Source organism: Chlorocebus sabaeus, chromosome 10, assembly GCF_047675955.1.
Source record: "Chlorocebus sabaeus isolate Y175 chromosome 10, mChlSab1.0.hap1, whole genome shotgun sequence".
Taxonomy (NCBI): domain Eukaryota; kingdom Metazoa; phylum Chordata; class Mammalia; order Primates; family Cercopithecidae; genus Chlorocebus; species Chlorocebus sabaeus.
Window position 1 is genome coordinate 129,894,443 of NC_132913.1, and position 22,738 is coordinate 129,917,180.

General features: G+C 50.7%; 1 protein-coding gene across 1 annotated transcript in view; it reads right to left on the reverse strand.

Annotated features, from left to right (window-relative positions):
• Positions 1–22,738, reverse strand: part of LOC103218261 (contactin-associated protein-like 4) — a 202,213-nt gene that overhangs the window by 123,094 nt on the left and 56,381 nt on the right. The window contains exon 3 of the mRNA XM_073020237.1: positions 12,375–12,568. Within this exon, the coding sequence (XP_072876338.1) occupies positions 12,375–12,568 (194 nt within the window). The remainder of the gene's footprint in view (positions 1–12,374; positions 12,569–22,738) is intronic.

The window sequence follows — 22,738 nt, forward strand, 5'->3', positions numbered from 1 at the left end:
AAAATACCTAGAGGACAAGACATCATTGTTTATCAAAATATTTATTGCATTAACAACTGTTCTCCAAACCTAAGTTTCAGAGCTCCTGGATCGTTTTCCATTTCTTTGGGGGAACCTGTTCATTTGGAACTGGGGAGAGCAACACACGACCCATAAATAGCCACACGCACAACCTATAAACAGCCGCACGTGTGACCCGTAAACAGCCGCACAGCAACCACGTGGCCGGTAATGACCCTCCCAGGATCAGCGCAGGCCCCACACGCCGGACAAGAGAGAAGCACTGATTCCAAGCTCTTGCTATTGTTTATGCGAAAATGCCTATTTGTTTACAAGTGGTGGAAACTTTTGCATTTGAAGAAAATGTTAATCAGTCAGGGTCTAACCAAATACATTTGAAAATATCTGTGAAAATCAAATATCTACTCTTCAACAAATGTGTCTCCGAAGCCATGCTGGGCTTTTTCTTGAAAAAATAAAGATGCCTCGAGTCAGCAATTCTATTAAACAAAAATAACTACAGCCCTTTCATTTCACTCTAAATTCAAAACAAAATCTTGCAGCGCAGGCAAATGGGAGGAAACAGGAAATAAGCCTCCGCTCCCTGGGGAAAGGGACCTGGGAAGGCGGAGCTCAGCCGCTTCCCTCCGTTCCCTCTGGGCCTGCGGTGCAGTGACCGGCCTGGCGTGAGGGAGGCCTGGTCTTCGGGGCCCTGCCTGCCTGTCCGTCTCCTCCTGGGCTTCCAATTGGCCAAATCGCTCCTGTTCGGTAAAGACAGTCACACATTTGGGGTTTTTTCCTTCTCTCTTTAAAATCTTCAATCCAAAGTCAGCAAAATACCTGTTGAGCATCCGGTTGGTGTTGGGGGACGGCAGCCTCTCAGGGGTCCAGCACAGGCTTCCCCGAAAGCCCTCCCGAGGTGGAGAAGGGACACCTCGCGCTGCAGGAGGGGGTCCTGGCCTCTCCCCGAGAGCGTCCCATGCTGTGTCGTGGGGAGAGGGGTGGGCAAGGCCTGCAGCCCCAAGCACACAGATTCTTGGCTGCTTTGTCTGGCTTTTTCTTTCTTTCCAAACTTTTTCTTTATTCTAACCCAATTCTTGCTGGTTTTTCACTTCTCGGGGTTCTGAGCATTTGAGCTGAGAGGGAGAGAGGCCTCCGTGTGTGGAGGGCGTGTCCATGGGGGTGGCAGGAGCTCTGTAGGTGCCTTGGCTCCAGACCCAGCCCTCGTCCCACAGGATGTGTCATCTGCTTCTGTGGAGGGCGGCCGCCTCTGCCGATGCTGAAGTGAGGACCTAACACGGCCAGCGCAGGTCTCCAGAGTCATGTCCGCCCTCACCTGTCTGAGATCCTGGGGTTTATGCCTGTGCCAGGGGCCGGTGGGGCAGTAGCAGCCTGCAGGAGCTTCTAGGTCACTGGGATGTGGAAACTGAAGACAGAGCCAGTCCACCTGCTCCAGGGTTCGTCCCACAGGCCCTGCATCCCGCTGGGAAAGAGCCAGTCCACCTGCACCAGGGTTTGTCCCACGGCCATACGTGTCCCACTGGGAAAGCAGCCAGGATGCCCCTGGGGAAGCTGGGAGCTTGGCCTGTGCATGGGCTCAGGGTAGGTGGGGCCTTGGCATGGGCAGGGGTCTCAGGGTTGACCGAGAGCTATGTCCACACCACACCTTAGTCATGAGACTCATATCCATGAACTTGCATTGAAACCACTCGCTGAGGGCATTGCAGTTCCCTCCCGCCAGGGAATGCGATGGTGTGGACACGCGGTGCCTCCCTTGTGGTGTGACATGCACCATCCGCTGCTCCTCCCAGGCCTCTGCAGAGGGGTCAGCCCTGTCCCAGCAGGACCCAGAATGTCCACAGCCCAGGGCACCTGGGACCGCCTCCTCACCAGGAAACCCGGGCGGGACAGAAAGAATGGCGGGCAGTGGTGGAAGCACAGCCCCGCAGCCCCGAAGCCGCTCCGGAGAGATCTGTGGGGCACGTGGATTATTTCTGCTCCGAGTCAATTGTTTTCTGCAAACACCCTGACGGTCGCTGTGAGATATGGCGCTGAAGAATAACACAGGGCAGGAAATGTCAGGAAGCCAATTTGCCGGTTCCCCCTCAGGAAAAATAACAAACAAAACCAAATCCAAAGCCGCACCCCACACAGCTCTCTCCCCACTCTGCAGAAACGGGTCTTCAGAGCCAGACAGGAGCACGAGGGGACAATCAACTTTCCCATCGAGAAACGTCCATAGAAATCGGCTAATTATCTTTCAAAAACTGATTTTCTTTCCATTTGGCAAGATGAAAACATCTTTAATGGTCTCTGGGCATGGATAAGAGAGAAGCCACTAAGTGTGTGCAAAGCAGTCTCAGCGGCTGCCTCTCCAGAAACAGGAGCTTTGCTGCAGGCCTGGAGCGGCTGATGGAGAACAAGCATGTGTCCTCCCGGTGCCAAGCCGTGCTTGGTGCCCCGGTGTGCGGTTGGGCCTGGCTTGACTTGCACCTGACATTTTTTAAAGCAAAAATCAGAATCGTTTTTCAATCCTAGGTGTTAGAAGCAAACCGCGTGTGTGTGTCTGTACCTTACAGGCCACACAGATTCCCAGACTTGTCAGGTGCAGACCCAGGTCGCCTGGATCTGCAACCCCCAGCGGCATCACCGTCACCCAATGCTGGTTCCTGGGGAACCCGCCCCGGGACGCTCTTCTTAACTTACGCATTTGTCTGAGACACGTTTCAAACAGAGCAAGGCCCCAAACTGTCAGAAAAGACGATTTTAGTGTAAGTATCCCACAGACCCCTTGCTCTTGAGCTGCTTGAAGAAACCCTGGCTTATCTCTGGGATGATTCCTTCTCCCGGCTTCAGTGGGCGTTTCTGTGTCTTCCCACAGACTCTTGGAAGAATCATAGGTGCTGTGGTAAGCGGTGGAGACTGTGCGTTCCTGGGTGGCTCAGCCCGAGGTCGCCTCCTCGGATGCCTGTGGCCACCGCTCGGGGCTTCCAAGTCCTCATCTTCCCTCCGCAGCTGGTGCCTCTGGAAGGGTGGGACGATCACAGACTGAGGGATGAGGCCAGGGAACCACATCCTCCTCCTCTGTGCCAGGGCAGGCAGGGTCCAGCTCATGTCCACAGAGGGGATGAGACCTGGGGCTCAGGGCGGAGGCACCTGCTCCCAGGACCCAGGGGCACAGACAGAGGCAGGAGAGGGCAGGTCTGGGACTGCCTAGAGGTATCTGGGATTCCCCTGCTAAGGCAGCTGTGGCCATATCAGGAGGGTGAAGCCACCTGTTCACCCTGGGTGTCCCCATGACTCCGCACGTACACATCGGTTTGCCCTGACCCCATATCAGGACTCGCTGGACACAGCCTGGAACGCATGGCACGCCCCACTCTGTTCCACACAGCCAATCACTGAGCAACATCCAGGCCTACACAGAGGGCGAGGCTCCAGGTGTGCCGCTGTCAGGAGCCCAGCTCTAGGGCACTCACCGTCACCAACACATTCCCATCTCAGAGATTATTCACTTAAGCCACAGAAATGTCGGGGAGGGAGAAAGACAGGAGAAAGCCAGACCATCACCCTGCAGCCCCGAGCAACCAGCAGCGTCTCCTCCAGCCCCCTGCCGTTGTTTCTTTGGCCACAGCTATACTAATACATCATTTTCTATCTATAAGTTAATACCAATGGCTGCTGTGTAATCTTCATTACAGAGAAATAGCAGTTGGAGAATGTGTGAGATGACTCACTCAGAATTCTGAGAGGGAGAGAAGAAGAGAGACAGGAAGATAGAGAGACAGAGAGAGAGAGTGAAACAGAGACAGAGACAAACAGAGTGACACAGAGAGAGATAGAGAGAGACAGGGGGAGACAGAAACCCACAGAGAGACAGAGACACACACAGAGAAAGAGACAGAGGCAAAGACACAGGGGCAGAGGGAGGGACCCACCCCAGCAGAACACAGGCCATTTTGTGCACGAGGCTGACCTCCAGTGCCACCTGCTCTCTTTCATGATTCAGGTGGAATTCTCCTGCTGGCAGAGGCCATACCTGCTTCTGTAGCTTTCAAGAAACTGTAGGGTTTGTGTCCTTTCCAGGGCAGAGTCAACTAAAATCTTTCCTGTGATGCCCTCCTTCCAGTTTGTTTTCTGGTTGCATTTGGAAGACATCTGAGAACATTTAAGTTGTAAATGATTCAATAATCCTATTGAGTTTTGTTCTGAGTACATACTGGCATATAATTCTTGGAGGCAAAAAAGAAAAGTGTCTATTAAATAAAACACTGTTTTTATTCTAAAACTGATGTTTGCTTTAATGAATTTGCTGTCTGTTCTTTTCGAATATATTTTCCCACAATGTCATAGACGGGTGTATTCATCACAGAAGAACTTGCACCATGGGGAAAACCTAACTTGAATTTTAAGTAATCAGTGAATCCCGAATAACTCACATCTCAAATTCATAATAGGTGACTTTTAAATGAGGGCTCTGACAGGCTCTTCATGGGAACGGCACAGCTCCCATTTTTATTGCAGAAACTACAGATTCCCCCGAAGCACAGCCTCTCGGGTTCATTCAGGAAAGCAAGAGGAAGCCACATTTCCAGCAGCCCCGGAGACACAAACCAGGTGTGCGGTGGCGGTAAGCCACGGTTCCCCCACGGACTGAGTTCTGGCAATTCCTCAGCAGACTGAATTCTGGCCGGTGACACCTGGACAGGGTCGGCCACGTCCCGGGGCAGGTGGGGCTGTGGGGGGCATCCCAGGCTGGACAGGGTCAGCCACTTCCTGGGGCAGGTGGGGCTGTGGGGGGGCATCCCAGGTGCAACAGGAATTTCCTTTCTAGCAGCTAGAAGTCGCCCCAGGGAAACACTGCAAAGGAGCTGCTTGCTCCATCCATTGTGTTCCTGGCGCCTGCAGGGGCAGTGGCATCCCTTCACCCTCGCCAGCCCCTGCCTTTGTAGGGGAAGAGAAGAGCCACAGTGGGAGGCTTTAGAGCTGAACGCAGAGGTGGGCAGGGAGAAGGGAAATAGGTGTGAGGGCATAGCCCGCCCGTGGTCGGGTGGGGTCCCCACGGGCAGGTCGGGGGCATCTGGCTGATGTGCTCTCATAGCTGCAGCTTTTCCCTTTGCTGAGGGTGAAGACACAGGGACGTCCACGTGAGCCGGCCAGCCATGCCCATCCTGGGCCTTCCCTCCAGAAGCAACTCACCAGATAACTAACTAGCTACCGGTTAGATACCTAGAGGACTGGTTTTCCAGCAGTGGGGGACACACCACTGAAGGCTCAGGTGACTCGGAGTGAGACAGGAGGTTGGAAGGACGGGTTTCCCAAGACAAAGGTGCCAGACCTCTCTGGTATAACAGGGTGGGGACTGAAGGTGGCCAAACCCACCAGAACCAAGACAGCAGCAGAAGTGACCCTGGGTACCTTGGCTGCCTGTTATACCTGATTATAATGCAGTCGCGGCCGAGGACATCCACCAGCACCAGCACAGCTGACAGATACCCGGCAACCTCGAGAAGTCACCCTGCATGGTCTAGAAGGGGAGGGACCCTCGGTGAGGGGAAGACTGTGCCCCTTTCCCAGAACACCCGTGAAGGCTGCACCCCTTTCCCAGAACACCCGTGAAGGCTGCACCCCTTTCCCAGGACACTTGTGAAGACTGAGCCCCCCGTTCCTGGAATAATCGTGGAGGCTGCACCCCTTTCCTAGAATATCCATGAAGGCTGCACCCCTTTCCCGGGACACCCAGAAATCACCCAGCCCCTGTTTAGCATGTGATCAAGAAATGAGCATAAACAGCTACCAGCAGGCCTCATGGCTCCGCCTATGTGCAGCCTCACAAACTCATTTCTATTCTGACCTGTCGCTGGCTCTTGAATTCTGGCCTGTGATAAGTTGTGTCTAAAGCAAATGCTTATGGAAAGCAAAGTCCTAGTGAACATGTGTGACTCACTGTACAGGCGGATAACCGAAGAACTGTGTGGATGATGTCAGTATCGTGTGTAAGTCACAGGCGGACAACCGAATAACTGTGTGGAAGATGTCGGAATCGTGTGTGACTCCCTGTAAAGGCAGATAACCGAATAACTATAACTGTGTGGAAGATGTTGGTATCGTGTGTGACTGACGATAATGGCAGATAACTGAATAACTATAACTGTGTGGAAGATGTGGGTATCATGTGTGACTCACTGTACAGGTGGATAACCAAAGAACTGTGTGGATGATGTCAGTATTGTGTGTAAGTCACTGTACAGGTGGACAACCGAAGAACCGTGTGGAAGATGTCGGCATCGTGTGTGACGCACTGAACAGGCAGACAACCGAAGAACCATGTGGAAGATGTCGGCATCGTGTGTGACGCACTGAACAGGCAGACAACCGAAGAACCATGTGGAAGATGTCGGCATCGTGTGTGACGCACTGTATAGGCGGATCACAGAAGAACTGTGTGGAACATGTCGGTATCGTGTGTGATGCACTGTATAGGCAGATCACGGAAGAACCGTGTGGAAGATGTCGGTATCATGTGTGATGCACTGTATAGGCGGATCACAGAAGAACTATGTGGAGGATGTCGGTATCGTGTGTGACTCACTGTAAAGGTGGATAACGGAATAACTACAACTGTGTAGAAGATGTCGGTATCATGTGTGACTCACTGTACAGGCGGATAACCAAATAACTGTGTGGAAGATGTCGGTAACGTGTGTGACTCACTGTACAGGCGGATAACCGAATAACTGTGTGGAAGATGTCGGTATCGTGTGTGACTCACTGTACAGGTGGATAACCAAATAACTGTGTGGATGATGTCGGTATCGTGTGTGACTCACTGTACAGGTGGATAACTGAGTAACTGTGTGGAAGATGTCGGTAACGTGTGTGACTCACTGTACAGGCGGATAACTGAATAACTGTGTGGAAGATGTCGGTATCGTGTGTGACTCACTGTACAGGTGGATAACCGAATAACTGTGAAAGATGTCGGTATCATGTGTGACTCACTGTAAAGGCAGAAGTCGGTATCATGTGTGACTCACTGTACAGGCGGATAAACGAATAACTGTGTGGAAGATGTCGGTATCATGTGTGACTCACTGTAAAGGCGGAAGTCGGTATCATGTGTGACTCACTGTACAGGTGGATAAACGAATAACTATGTGGAAGATGTCGGTATCATGTGTGACTCACTGTAAAGGCGCATATCCGAATAACTGTGTGGAAGATGTCGGTATCATGTGTGACTCACTGTAGAGGTGGATAACCGAATAACTGTGTGGAAGATGTTGGTATCATGTGTGACTCACTTTAAAGGCGGATAATGGAATAACTATAACTGTGTGGAAGATGTCAGTATCGTATGTCACTCATGGTAAAGACAGATAACCAAATAACTATAACTGTGTGAAAGATGTCAGTATCATGTGTGACTCACTGTAAAGGCAGATAACTGAATAACTGTGTGGAAGTTGTCAGTATCATGTGTGACTCATTGTAAAGGCAGAAGTCGGTATCGTGTGTGACTCACTGTACAGGCGGATAACTGAATAACTGTGTGGAAGATGTCAGTATTGTGTGTGACTCACTGTAAGGCGGATAACCGAATAACTGTGTGGAAGATGTCGGTATTTTGTGTGACTCACTGTAAAGGTGGATAACCGCATAACTCTGTGGAAGATGTTGGTACTGTGTGTGACTCACCGTACAGGTGGATAACCGAATAACGGTGTGGACAATGTTGGCAGGCATCGTGTGTGACTCACTGTAAACGCGGATAACTGAGTAATTGTGTTGAACATGTCAGTATCGTGTGTGACTTACTATAAAGGCAGATAACCGAATAACTCTGTGGAAGATGTCAGTATCCTGTGTGATTCACTGTAAAGGTAGATAACCGAATAATTGTGTGGATGATGTCGGGATTGTGTGTGACTTACTATAAAGGCGGATAACTGAATGATTGTGTTCAAGATGTTGGTATTGTGTGTATCTCACTGTAAACGCGGATAACTGAATAATCATGTGGAAGTTATAAGTATCAGCCCTGTCTTATTTTAAATGAGGATCATAGTATAACATTAACACTAGTAATTATCAGCTAGAGATTTTGCTTCTGTGAAAGTAAAAATATCTATGATTAAAAGAAAATTGAAAAGAGAAGACATTTAGATTAGAAAGTAAAATGGTAATTATAGCTCAGCTGATATTATATATGGAGAAATTATTCCAGCATAACTTGTCAATATCCTTTTAAAATATAAATAAAGCAGAACAACAAAAGGCGGAACAGAACCGAACACATCAGAACTGAACATGCAGGTTCATCGAAAGACGGTGTCAGCCACTAAGAAGCCACTCATGGAACAGGAAAAAACCCAGGCAAATAGAACTGAACTCGCTGGTACATCAAAAGATAGTGTCAGCCACTGAGAGTCCACTCACCGAACAGGAGAAAACCCAGGCAAATAGAACCAAACACACGGGTGCATCAAAAGATGGTGTCAGCAACCAACACGCCACTCATGGAACAGGAGAAAACCCAGGCAAATAGAACCAAACACGCAGGTGCATCAAAAGACGGTGTCAGCAGGCCGGGTATGGTGGCTCACGCTTGTAATCCCAGCACTTTGGGAGGCCAAGGCAGGTGGATCATGAGGTCAGGAGATAGAGACCATCCTGGCTAAGACAGTGAAATCCCGTCTCTACTAATTAATGCAAAAAATTAGCTGGGCGTGGTGGCGGGTGCCTGTAGTCCCAGTTACTTGAGAGGCTGAGACAGGAGAATGGCATGAACCTGAGAGGCGGAGCTTGCAGTGAGCTGAGATGGCGTCACTGCACTCCAGCCTGGGTGACACAGCAAGACTCTGTCTCAAAAAAAAAAAAAACAAAAAACAAAAAACTGAAAAGAAAAGAAAGATGGTGTCAGCAACCAAGAGGCCACTCATGGAATGGGAGAAAACCCAGGCAAATAGAATTGAATACACAGGTGCATCAAAAGACGGTGTCAGCAACCAAGACACCACTCATGGAACAGGAGAAAACCTGGCAAATAACACAGATGACAGAGGGTGAATATCCAACATACAGAATGAGCTCCCACAGTTAAACAACAGCAGTAAAAATGATCTGATTTTAACAGTTGACAAGGGACCTGAATAGACATTTCTCCAAAGAAGACATGCGGAAGCTCCACCAGCAAGTGGGACACTTGGCATCACTCACTGTCCAGAGACGCAGCTCAGAGCCACAGTGAGACAACACCTCACCCCCAACAGTGCTGCTGCTACTAAACAACACACGCCACACCAGTGTCGGTACAGCAGAGCGGCGGTGAGAACTCTCCTGCGTGGCTGGGGAATGTGAAATGATGCAGCCACTATGGAAAACAGTAGGGCGTTTCCTCAAAAGATGAAAACATGGTTCTACCACATAATCCAACAATGCTGCTTCTGGATATGTATGCAAAAGAATTGAAAGCAGCTTGCAAAGAGATGCTTGTACACCCATGTTCACAGCAGTATTATTCATAATAGTGAAAACATAGGAACAACCAAGAGTCCCTCAATGGGTGAACGGACAAACAAAATGTGGTCTATCCATACAACAGAGTGATTTACTCTTCAAAAGGACATTCTGACACATATACGATGTGGTGAAACCTGAGGGTGTGGTGCTAAGTGGAAGAAGCTAATCATAAAAGACAAATACTGTCTGATTCCACTTCTGTGACGTCCCTAGAGTCGTCAAAGTCACAGAGATGGTGAGTGGGATGGAGGTGCCGCGGGTGGAGGGGTTGGATAGGGAGTGAATGTTTAATGGGGACAGTCGTGGTTTGGGAAGATGAGAAAGTCCTGGAGATGGATGGTGTCCACGTTTGCACAATATGACACTTAGGTCACTGAATTACACACTTGAAAACGAATAAAATGGTAATTTTTTTGTTATCTATATTGTGCCACAATTTTTAAAAGCCAAACAATACATGGCATCTGCTTATAATTACAGGGGCCTCGCAGGAATACTGGACAGATGAGGACGACGATGACAGTGCAGTCACACCCTTTGCAGTTGGTGCATCCCTCTCAGTGTGGCCTGGGCTTGGTCCTGATGCTGTTTCCCCTGAGGAGTCAGCAGGAAGAGGGATGCCGAGAGCACAGCTGGAACAGGAAGGTGAGAATTCCCACAGTGTCTCCAGCTCCCCTTTATTCTTTTTAAATTGTGCCAAAACCCAATCTTAATATAATTAGTGCTGACGTGCATCCCGCAGTGGTGGCCTGTCTTTGAAGTTACTACGCGATTTGTAACTAGAGTCATAGCTGGTCTGGCATCTGTTCCCAGGACGGGGGTGGCTGACCCCTCATTCATGTCCCCTCCCTCTGCTTTAGCCAGGGTGGTCCCAGTCCTGGCTTATCCCAGGGCCAACCCAGCCCACGTCCTCCATTCATGGAGGACACAGAGCTGGGGTCCGGGAGGTCCATGCAGGGGACGTGGTTGACCCGTTAGAGCCGCTCCTGGGCTCTCTGGCTCATCTGTGCTGGTCACCGGAGCTGCGCCGAGAACCTCTGTTTTCCCTTCTTGTCAGGGTGTTCCCGAAGAGGAAATGCAGAGCTGCCCAAGTGTGGCAAGGAGCTCGCAGCCTCCTCCAGTCCCTGTTGCCTTCAGCTGGTGTTTTAAGTGAAGGCTGATGCCCTGCCCTGGCCACAGCCCCTCACATGAGCTCCCCTTAACATCCACTCACAAACATCCACCACCCGAACCCTCGGTTCTGTGGTGGCCGCTGTTTGTAAACAACGGCCACCAGTGTCTCCTTTACTGGGGCCTCACTCCAGCCACAAAACCGAACATTTTAAACCACTCTCCGAGCTCAGCAAGGTTAAACTAATGTGTCTGAGATACTTCAGTAATTACGTAATGAAAGATATGTAGAAAATCGCATGTCTTGTTAAAAGTCACAAGCTAGGCAAACAAAAACATTTTGCCCCAAAGAAGCACAGGTGTGTGACAGTTTAGGGACCAGAGACACAAGGTCATTGAATCTCAAGGCAGTCTCTGCCCAAAAACCTACTGAATGTGGCCGTGGGACAGAGGACAGAGTCCACAGATGGTTGTCCACAGGGAGATGGGTCCATCCGTGTCTTTCAGAAGTTTAGGCCAAAGAATTTGGGGTCAGGCTGTGCTCACTGGGTTCATGTGAAGCGATGTGGCCCCAACACCACCCTCCACATGACTGTGCGAAACACAGGCTAGTTACACGTGATCCTGCCCATGGTTTTAGTAGAAACCCCAGGTTTTCTTCCAGTTTCCCACTATGCCATAGAACTGTTTTACATACTCACTAAATTGTGCATGTTTTGTGCATCTGAAAATGCAGGAAACCTTGGCCAGGAAATCCTGGAGCTGCTTTTTCTCTACCAGAGCCAAACCCTCCAGGGCTCCCTGGGGACATCCCTGCAAGCCAGGCCCCAGGAGCCAGTGCTGCCAGGAGGGGACCTACCGAGACGCTGTCCTCCCGTCAGGAACCTACTGAGATGCTCTTGTCCCACCAGGGACCTACCAAGACACTGTCCTCCTGCCAGGGACCTACTGAGACACTGTCCTCCCACCAGGACCCACTGAGACACTGTCCTCCCACCAGGGACCTACGGAGATGCTGTCCTCCCACCAGGACCCACCAAGACGCTGTCCTCCCACCAGGACCTACAGAGATGCTGTCCTCCCACCACGACCCACCGAGACGCTGTCCTCCCACTGGGGACCTACTGAGACACTGTCCTCCCACCAGGACCCATCGAGACGCTGTCCTCCCACTGCAGACCCACCGAGACACTGTCCTCCCACCAGGACCCATCGAGATGCTGTCCTCCCACTGCGGACCCACCGAGACACTGTCCTCCCACCACGATCCCCCGAGACGCTGTCCTCCCACCAGGACCCACTGAAACACTGTCCTCTCACCAGGACCCACCGAGACACTGTCCTCCCACCAGGACCCATCGAGACGCTGTCCTCCCACTGCGGACCCACCGAGACACTGTCCTCCCACCAGGACCCATCGAGACGCTGTCCTCCCACTGCGGACCCACCGAGACACTGTCCTCCCACCAGGACCCATCGAGATGCTGTCCTCCCACTGGGGACCCACCAAGACACTGTCCTCCCACCGGGGACCTACTGAGATGCTGTCATCCCACCAGGACCTACAGAGATGCTGTCCTCCCACCAGGACCCATCGAGACACTGTCCTCCCACCAGGACCCATCGAGATGCTGTCCTCCCACTGGGGACCCACCGAGACACTGTCCTCCCACCAGGACCCATCGAGATGCTGTCCTCCCACTGGGGACCCACCAAGACACTGTCCTCCCACCAGGACCTACTGAGATGCTGTCCTCCCGCCGGTACTGCTTCCAGTTGCTGCCGCTGTCGCTGAACATCAGGATGTAGCTGGTCACCCAGTCGGAGCTCCCGTACCCGCCCTGCGTCGCCACCGCTGTGACCTCCACCCTCTCTCCAAGGTCGATCTGCAGCCATTGGTTCTTATTTGATACGAGTGGGGTCCAGCCCCCAGCTCCTGTTTGTGGAGAAAGACACAGGAAGAAAACGGGAAAGAGGAGAAACTATTAAAATCCATCTTAACTGGGTGAACCCTCGGTACAAACACACCCCTATGCTGCTTTTAAGAAAATTCCTTTTCTGAAACCTAGAAAAAAACGACCTCATGGTTATACGTCTCATATTAAAGGACAGAACCTGAATTATTTGTGTCCTAGGTTGGGTGGCCTCCTCCTACCGAAGTCCAGATGCCCACTGAGGGGTCTGGGTGCTCAGTGTGAAGTCCTCCCAGGCCTGGCCGACTCGCTGGCTGCTGCTAGGCCTTTAGACATCACAACTGGATACAGGGTGCCGTGAACGGAGGATGGCACAGGACATCTGCCTCAGACACCCCTGCCCGAGCTGCGACCAGCACTGGAGATGCAGAGACCTTAAGACCCGGCCCAGCCTCCAGCAGCTCCCAGGCTCGGGAAGCCCCGCCTCCAGCAGCTCCCAGGCTCGGGAAGCCCCACCTCCAGCAGCTCCCAGGCTCGGGAAGCCCCACCTCCAGCAGCTCCCAGGCTCGGGAAGCTGGCATTTAAGGCAGGAGGAGGAGCTCGGGGGTGCAGGCTGCCTGTGAGTCCCTGCAAGGCCCGATGAGGAAAGGAGGTTGAGGAATGCCCCTGGGAGGGGCAAGCATCCCACGTCCCCGGAGGACAGAGAGTCACTGAGAATGAAGGAGGCTGAGCCACAGACCTGCACAGATGCCCTTGAGAGGTGGAGCCGGGGCCAGCGTCACTGAGGCCCACAGGGCAGGGAGCAAGCCCAGGAGGCAGAGCCCACCCATTCACAGCCAGACCCCAGGGCGGAGGCCTGACTGACAGTCCAGTCTCCCAAACACAGAGTTCCTGGGGGAGGAGAAGGGGAGCAAAGGAAAACAGGATGACGTTGGGACTGCAAGGCAGAAGCGGACCCCACAGCTGAGGTGCAGACCCTCCCGCTGAGAACAGCAGCACAGAAGCCCCCGGCACTGCAGGACTGGAGGAGCTGGGCGCCAGCAGGCCAGAGCCTTCTATGCCACCCGCCGTCACCAAAGAGAGGGAGAAAGACAATTCACACAGAGCTGTGGCGGGAAACCAGGGGCGAATGTTCACCAAAGCCAAAGGAAGAAAACTCCCCAAAAACAGCCACGAGGCAGAGAAACGTGTAAGTCAACACCCCTGAGAAATTAGAGACCCTCAAGCCAGCCTTGGGAGATCTGAAAAGCCACCTTGAATCAGAAATGTAAAAATGTAAGATATGGGCGAAAAACAGAGTAATAAAAATAATTGATTTAACGCAGGAAATAAATGGAAGAAAAAGACAAAGTTATCTTAGAAATAAAGAACACGTACCACACACAATAATACTACTTCCGTATGAGTTATAAGAACTCTTTGCGTAATGAAGGAGCACCTCATAGAACAGCTTGACTCCAACCCGAGCCCCACCAGCAGCCGGCAGGGACGTGGAACAGAAATGCTCATTCCTGCTGGGGGGAATGCAAATGGCCCAGCTGCTGTGGAAGGTGGTGTGGGGGCTTCCTACAAAACTGTGGTACGTCAGACACTGCAGAGAATCCAGCACTGGAAAGAGCTGGACCACGAGCCACGCACACTGTGGAGGGCTTCAGCGCACAGTCGTAGTGAAAGCAGCCCCTGTGAAAAGACCCCAACCTATGGTTCCAACTGCAGGACCTTTGGGAAAAGGCAAAACTCTGAAGACAGGGAAAGAGATCCACGGTTCGAGGCTGTGGGAAGGGAGGGGTGAACCGCTGGAACACAGAGAATCTTAGGTGGCACTGTGGTAGGGGGCACACCTCTGCGTGGCACACGTCATTACACATTTTCAAAACCTCTGGAATGTGCACCAAGTGTTAACACTGACGTAAACCATGGACATTAATTAACGATAATTTATCAGTATTGGTTCATCAACTATGGCAAATGCACCACACTAATGCACGGTGTCAGTAACAGCACCATGTGTGCCTCAGAGGGGGTCATACGTCTATGTGGGAGCTCTCTGCACCACACCAATGCAAGGTATTAATAACAGGACCATGTGTGCCTCAGAGGGGGTCGTATGTCTATGTGGGAGCTCTCTGTATTTTCTGCTCAGTTTTACTGTAAACCTAAAAGTGCTCTTAAAATAATACATTTAAAGGTGCCTGAGGAAAATAGACTCAAATTTCAAATGGAAATGTGATAGGGGACATCAAAGAAAGGCAGAAAAACTACCAAGAGAATGTAAATGACAAAACAGTGTGTCAGGGAAAGTGGTGGTGACAGGAGGCAGGAAGAGGAGGACTCGGGCCCACATCATCAGATGCCTGAGAAGAATGAAGCGTGTACAGAGGCAAGAAGAGGAGGACTCAGGCCCACATCATTGGATGCCTGAGAAGAATGAAGCGTGTGTGGAGGCAGGAAGAGAAGGACTTGGGCCCACATCATCGGATGCCTGAGAAGAATGAAGCGTGTGTGGAGGCAGGAAGAGAAGGACTTGGGCCCACATCATCGGATGCCTGAGAGGAACGAAACGTGTACAGGAACTAATGTTTAAAAGTAAAATCTATGAAAAGCTTTTCAGAAATAGAGGCCCCATCAGACAGTACCACAAACCTCTAAAATTATGGAAGTGTGGTTCATAAACAGAAATTCCAGAAATAGACCCAAATACGGTGAGAATTTAGTCCATGACAGAGGGGAGTCTCTAAGCTCCGGGACGAAGATGGTCATTTTCTTAACGGATCCTGGGACTACTGGGCAGCTGTTTGGAAAAGGACAGAATTAAGTTTCTATCTCACATTGTACATAAGAATTAACTCCCAATGGACCAGGGATCTCCATGTTTAAACATGAAACCACATAACTACTGGAAGAAAACAATGCGTAAATACCTTAACGTTGGTTCAGAGGAAGTTTGACTATGACTCAAAATCCAGAGGTAACAAAGGAAAAAGACTGATAAATTTGATAAACCACTTTAAACGCATGACCAAAACAACAAGTCAGGGGCAACTAACAGAGAAAATACTTGTCACGTACATTGCACATTCTGTCGTGTGGAAGGGTGGGTTGAATGAACAGGTGAATTCACACGACAGGGCGCTGTGTGGTTTGAGGAAGGAGGAGGGTCCCTGTGAGGAGAAGCAGATGGGTTTCCAGGGTGGCCTATCCAGTGAGAGTGGAGAAGCCCTAAGAACATCTGTCTCCAGTGCTCCCACACGAGAGAAGGAAGGGGAACAGGATCACACACAGCTGCTGCCTGATCACTCATTGAACCAGAAGCCTTAGAAACCGGTTCCTGCACAGTGGGGGTACCAGGGAGTGGGAAGGGGTGTCAGGACGGGGAGAGGCTGAGCATTTTTGCTGAGTCTCTTTTCTGATAGCTCTGATTTGAAGAACAATCATGATGTTCCCCATCCCTCCATCTGCTCCAGAAACGAGTGACTGTGACCTACCAGGACCTTAGCTGGGGGGTAAGCTGGGATGGACGATGGTCACAGACAAATGAGTCTCACACACTGCAGAGGGAAAGATCCTGGAGGGCAGGGAGATGCAACCGACCCAGGCACCCCGGAAACAGCCTTGACTGGGCGCAGACACTGCAATCTAGTGAGTAAAGGTACTTATTGTAGCATGTGGGTTTGCAATTCTGAAACTAGAATCAAACAATATGTAAAAATAAACAAGGAGAGACATCTTTTCACTCCTGAAGACAATGAACAACTCAGGCTAAAATAAACCCTGTGTTGTTGGATTGGAATCAATGAGACCTGGGGTCCTTGGAGAACTGACGGGTGCCAGGGCTGAGGCAGGGAAAATCCAGGACCAGCTTGGAGTATCTTGTGTTCCGGGAACCAGCGACGTGCCCCCAGAGAGGGTGTGTGTTTGTCAAAAGAGCACAACGAAGAGCCTGTCCAGCCTGAAGGAGCTTCCAAGGGCCAGCGTGGGACAACTGAGGCAACAATATTTTTTAAAATGTATTTTGTGCCATAGCATATAAATACTCATGAGTCCATACTGATATAAGTAAATAATCAAATAAATGCATGTGCAGAGTGGAAGGGCCAGCTCCTTCTCACTGGAGAAGCCCACCGGTGATTCAACAGAGAGCCACGGTTAAACTCCAGTAATGAAGGGGCGGGGAGGTCCCCCGATGGATGTGGAAGCTGCTGGGTGGAAGATGGAGAGAAGCAGCATTCGCATCTCCGAGAAGAGCAGCTCCCCAAGATGCTCATCACCATCGAAGGATCCCGGCCCATGTCCCCACTGACAGACGACCCCACCTCAGGACGCCGCGACTGGACACTTGGGAGGCGCAGCTGGGCTCCTGAGGGGCTCCCGCCAAAATTCCACAGCCTCACCCCAGTCAGGAGAAAACACGGAGCAAATGAAACCCAGGCCGATTCTGCAAAACAGCTGAACCGCTGCACAGCAAGAAGCGTGTAAGTCACAAAAGACAAGGGGAGCCGGTGAATTCTGGAGGATGGGAGGAGACGAGGGGGAATATGGAATGAATCACGTGGGATCCGGGACGGACTCAGGGAGGCGCTGGCGGGAAAAACCGGAAGTGGCTGCGTAGGGGCCGCCCTTGCTCTGCGCAGTCGCACCAGCGCCGGCGCCCAACCCGGCAGCGCCAGACGCCAGCCAGTCAGCGAGGGGCGCGCGAGCCCGCGCTCTGCGGCCGTCCTGTGAGTCTCTCGTCAGTGTAAAATAAAACGTTTGGAGAGCGTGGGATGAAAAGGGAGAAAGCTGTAAGGACTCTGCACTGTGCATTTTAGGAAGGGGGCCCCATCGCCACCATCGAAGGCAGCAGAGTGAAGAAAAGCAAAACGGACGCTGGGCCAGGAGAGGAGGCCGTGATGCCCACGGCGACGCCCTGCTGCCCACGGCGATGCCCTAGCTGCCCACAGCGATGCTCTGCTGCCCACGGCAACGTCCTGCTGCCCACGGTGATGCCCTGCTGCCCACGGCGACGCCCTGCTGCCCACAGCGCCACAGCCAAGGCATTTGTGTGTGGGAGACACAGCATCACCCTCCCGAGTGTCCTGTATAATAAGATTTTATAACTGACCTTTGAGACTTACTGCACAGCAGGACTTTTTAAGCTGGGTGGTGCCCGAGTAAAGTCTGTGGCTCACCAGCTCGGCCTCAGCAGCTTTTGCAAGTTGCTTTTGTTTTGTCCCCACTGCCCAGCTGCCCTAAAATTCAGAGACGCCCCTGCTTACAGATGAGCTCTCACCACGTGAGGGTCACCTTCTAGAGTGTGTGAAGTCCCACGTAGTGATGAAAACATCATCCTCCCATCATGACTTGAATAATGAATCGTACAACGATGAGGGTCAGATGAGACCTCATCTGCAGAGATGAGACCGCTGCTGAGTCTCTTTTTCCATAGCTCTGACGTGAAGAACTGTAGTGATGCTCCCCATCCCTCCATCTGCTCCAGAGTGAGCGAAAGGAATGGCTACTCCAAGGGCTCCTAGTAAGGAGTGAGCTCACAGAGGGCCTGCTGAGTTTTGCATTAAAAATATCCCTATAACCAGGCATGGTGGCATGGCCCTGTGGTCCCAGCCACCCAGGAGCCTGAGGCGGGAGGCTCACTTGTGCCCAGAAGTTCAAGTCCAGCCTAGGCAGCATAACAAGATGCTGTCTCTAAAACAATAAAAAATAAATAAAAATAAAAATCCCTAAAAGGCCACAGGTGCAGCAGCTCTTTCCTTTCTTGCCTGCCATTTTCAGTCTGTGAGGGGCTGAAGTTGCTAACGCCATGTCATGTGCTTTTCAATGACTAAAAGAGTGGACACCTCCATTGTGTGCAGAGCGATCTTCTAGAAATTTCTGTGTACACCATCTTAACTCCTCGGCATTTCTAGAATGACTCCTCAAAAAGTTAAACACAGAATCACCATATGGGCCAGCAACTTTACTCCTCAGTATATGCTCAAGGGAGCTGAACACAGGTTCCTGAACAAATGTCTCCGCACAAATGTCACAGAAACACTACCCACAACAGCCAGGACATGGAAGCAACCTCAGTGTCCACCCCCAAAGGACAGAGAAGCAGGTGGGGGTCTGTTCCTACAACTCAGCGGTGTCCGGCGCACTGAGGGATGAAGTGCTAACCCGGGTCCCCCACGGATGAACCTGGAACACAGGACACAAAGGGAAAGGCGCCGGGCACAGAAGCTCTTATGCTGGGTGACTCTTCTTATATGAAGTATCCAGAACAGTTAAATCCAGAAACAGAAAGAGTGGTGGGTGCAGGGGTGGGAGTGGGTGGGAAGAGCCTGCTGCAGGGTGCAAGATTTCCTTCTAGGGTGAGAAACATGTTGTGGAACTGGACAGAGGTGGCAGTTTGCATAGCACGGAGGGTGCTAAATGCTACTCAGTCTTGTAACTTAAAATGGTCAATTTTATGTTGTGTGCATATAAAAGTATCTAGAGGACAACTTATCATCCCTCATTTACAGATGAGATGATGGATTCAGAGATGGAGCAAATTTGACCAATTTCCTGCAGTTAGTGGTTGTGTTGTTTGAAAATTTCGAGCATATTATTTTAAAAGCTAGACTTTGTTCACTTAGCCAACTTCGTAATTATATAATGATACTCCTGCCACTCCTAGTGGTGCCTTCTATTCCAAATGTGTATGTAAATACTTCATCAATTATGCCTGCTATCTGGCTGTAAGTGGTGTGGCCAGATGTCTTTATAAAGTGAGTTCCTGTCTGGTTTCTGCTCTGTGTCCGCCTCAGTAGGGAAACGCTCCCAGCAGGAGGGGCTCTGACATTGCCAGGGGCTCACGGGGGACCTTCAGGATGCTGAGCACAAAGTTCCCTGGGAAGTGGGTGTCGGAAGGTGAAGCTGCAGACCCAGCCTCCTTGGAAATGATGATAGATAGATGATGGACAAATGATAGATAGATAGATAGATAGATAGATAGATAGATAGATAGATAGATAGATTGACTGAGGGACAGACTGATAGACACATAGATACATAGACAGCCAGATACTGGCCTACCTGGTCACCTTTCTGAGAGCCCAGTGACGTGCGTCATTTGAAACCAATGCCAGCACTAATGAGCTTGGGGATAAGGGAGGAGCCAAGTTGGGTCCCCCAAGGTGCACCCAGTGTCCCCCAAGACACCACAAGACCTCTGGGTCTCCTCCCCACAGTGGCTGTCCTGCAGGCAGGTGCATGCTGCTGGTCTTAGCCACACGCACTGAGCCCACCCCCCAACCCAGCCCACAACAGAGGAAGAGCCACCCACAGGAGATCCAGGCTGCTACGGCTCCTCTCAGTGCTTATGTTTTCAATCCAACGTGTGTTTTCTGATTTGTACAACATTGCAACAGAATTTCACTAATGATTTGCATTAGGAATGAAGCATGAATGACCCGCAGAGCCCCAGGGAGTTCAGGATGGGACAAAAACAGTTATAAGAGAACCTGGGCAAGGGTGTTTATGTGCCATGAAGTCTGGGGTAAGCAGCTCACACTGAGAAAATCACATTTGTTCATGCAGAAGACGAAAGACCAACACCCCTCCCCAAGTAACAGATGGACAGAAGGCAGGTCCCTGCACCCTCCCTCAGAGTCTGGGTCCCCTGCCCTTTCTCTTGGTGATTTGGAGGGACACCTGCCATTTCCCTCTGGCCCACTCGGGATGGTGGTGGCAGGACCCCTCCCCCCTCCCAGGATGAGCCAGTCGTGGCTTCCCTGTGGCAGCATTTCCCTGGGAAAGGGACCTGAGCCACTCTAAGGAGACTGGCTCCATTGGGCAAGCACATTCTTTGCCAGGTATGTGTGTGGTGAGTGTTTTCTCCAAGTCCATGGCTTCACTTTTCCCTTTGCCAATGGTGGCTATCAAAGAGAAGAAGGTCTATTTCATTAAGTCTGCCCTGCTTTGAGTGTGAGTCCCAGAGTTCATGTGAGGGAAACTTAATTCCAAATGCAACAGCGTTGGGAGGTGGGGCCTTTGCAGGGTGAATCTGAGCTCTCATGAATGGATTCCTGCTGCTATCACAGGAGTGAGGTAGTTATCACAGGAGCAGGTTAGTTATCCTGAGAGTGGGTTAGTTATTCTGAGAGTGGGTTAGTTATCCTAAGAGTGGGTTAGTTATCACAGGAGCAGGTTAGTTATCAGGGGAGTAGGTTCGTTATCATGGGAGTGGGTTAGCTATCCTGAGACTGGGTTAGTTATCCTGAGAGTGGGTTAGTTATCATGGGAGTGGGTTAGTTAGCCTGAGAGTGGATTAATTATCACAGGAGTAGGTTAGTTACCCTGAGAGTAGGTTAGTTATCATGGGAGTGGGTTAGTTATCATGGGAGTGGGCCAGTTATCCTTAAAATGGGTTAGTTATCATGGGGGCAGGTTAGTTATCCTGAGAGTGGGTTAGTTATCATGGGAGTGAGGAGCCTGGTCCCTTCCTTCTTGCTCTCTTGCCTGTCCACCTTCCTTCATGGGATGTGGCAGCAAGAAGACCCTCGTCAGATGCTGTCCTTCAACCTTGGATTTCCCAGCCTCCAGAACCATAAGAAATAAATCCCTGTTTTGGGCCGGGCACAGTGGCTCACGCCTATAATCCCAGCACTTTGTGAGGCTGAGGTGGACGGATCACAAGGTCAGGAGTTCGAGACCAACCTGAGCAACATGGTGAAACCCCGTCTCTACTAAAAACACAAAAATTAGCCAGGTGTGGTGGTGCACGCCTGTAGTCCCAGCTACTCAGGAGGCTGAGGCAGGAGAATCACTTGAACCTGGGAGGCAGAGGTTGCAGTGAGCTGAGATCACACCACTGCACTCCAGCCTGGGCAACAGAGTGAGACTCTGTCTCAAGAAAAAAAATAAATAAATAAAAGGAAATACATAAATCCCTGTTCTTTACACATTAGCCAGTCTCAGGTATTCTGTTATAGCAACACAAAATGGACTAAGATAAGGTCCAAGTTATTATTTCTGTTTTATGTCTTATACTCTTATGTCCCATTTAATAAATCATTGTCTAACCAAAGTTCATAAGGACATTCTTCTACATTTTCTTCTAGAAGTTAAATACCTTTAGGGGTTCTGTTTTATTTAGGATTTTATCCAGAAGATATAAAGGACTATTACAACTCAAAAATAAAATTATCACTTAAATTAATGGGCAAGCGCTATGACTGGACAATTTATGAAAGAAGATGTAAGAATAGCCAATAATTTTATGAAACAAATCTTGACACCTTTAGTCATCTGAGAAGTACAAATTAAACTAAAAATGGAATACCACCACATACTAGAATATGGGAATTTAAAAGACTGATGGCATGGGTATTGTGAGAACCTAGAGCAACCAAAATGCTCACACACTGCTGGTGAGAATACAAAAGGCACAGCCACTCGGGAAACTGTTCTGAAAGGTCAAACACCCACCTACTTACTATACGACCCAGTCATTTAGTGCTTGGCATTCACCCACGAGAAATGAAAATATTTCCGCAGAAAAACTGTAAGTGGATGTCTGCAGAAGCCTTATTTGTAGGAGCAAAACACTGGGAATAACCCAGTATCTGTGGACGGATGGATGAATTTACTGTGGTTTATTTCAGGTTGAGATGCAATGGAGAGGCCTGAACTCCTGACACCCAGAGCGCCTCGAGGAAGCTCACATGCCCAGGTCTCACGCACGCCCCAGCCGAGCCTCTGATAACTGTTGAGGGACCTACTTCTCTGAATTCACCAGCCAGTCCCACCTGGCTCTGGGCATATGATCACGGCATGGGGCTACCTGGGGGCATGACCTGTGAAGGGCGGTTCACTGCAGTGAGGCCCATTCATCAGCAGGGCACAGATGGCAGAGCTAACATCGAGGGACTGCGGGCTCCGGGTGAGTGACTATGGAGAGGCCAGGATGCCCGGGCATGGCCCTGAGGGAGGGCAGGGTTAGGAGAGGGAGGCCTTGTTTGTTTTGTGCAGAGGGAGTTGAGATACTTGCTGTGAAGTAATGCACAGTAGCTTCTATCCTGAATTTAGGAAGAGAAGCCAGGCCTAGAAATGTGGAATCCCAAAGACTTGGACATGGAGACGTTGGTGGAATGACCCAGTGGATGACGCCAATGAGAAACACAGGGGAGGGCCCAGACATCCCTCAAGGCCAGAGCTGACGCTGGGGCCAAGTG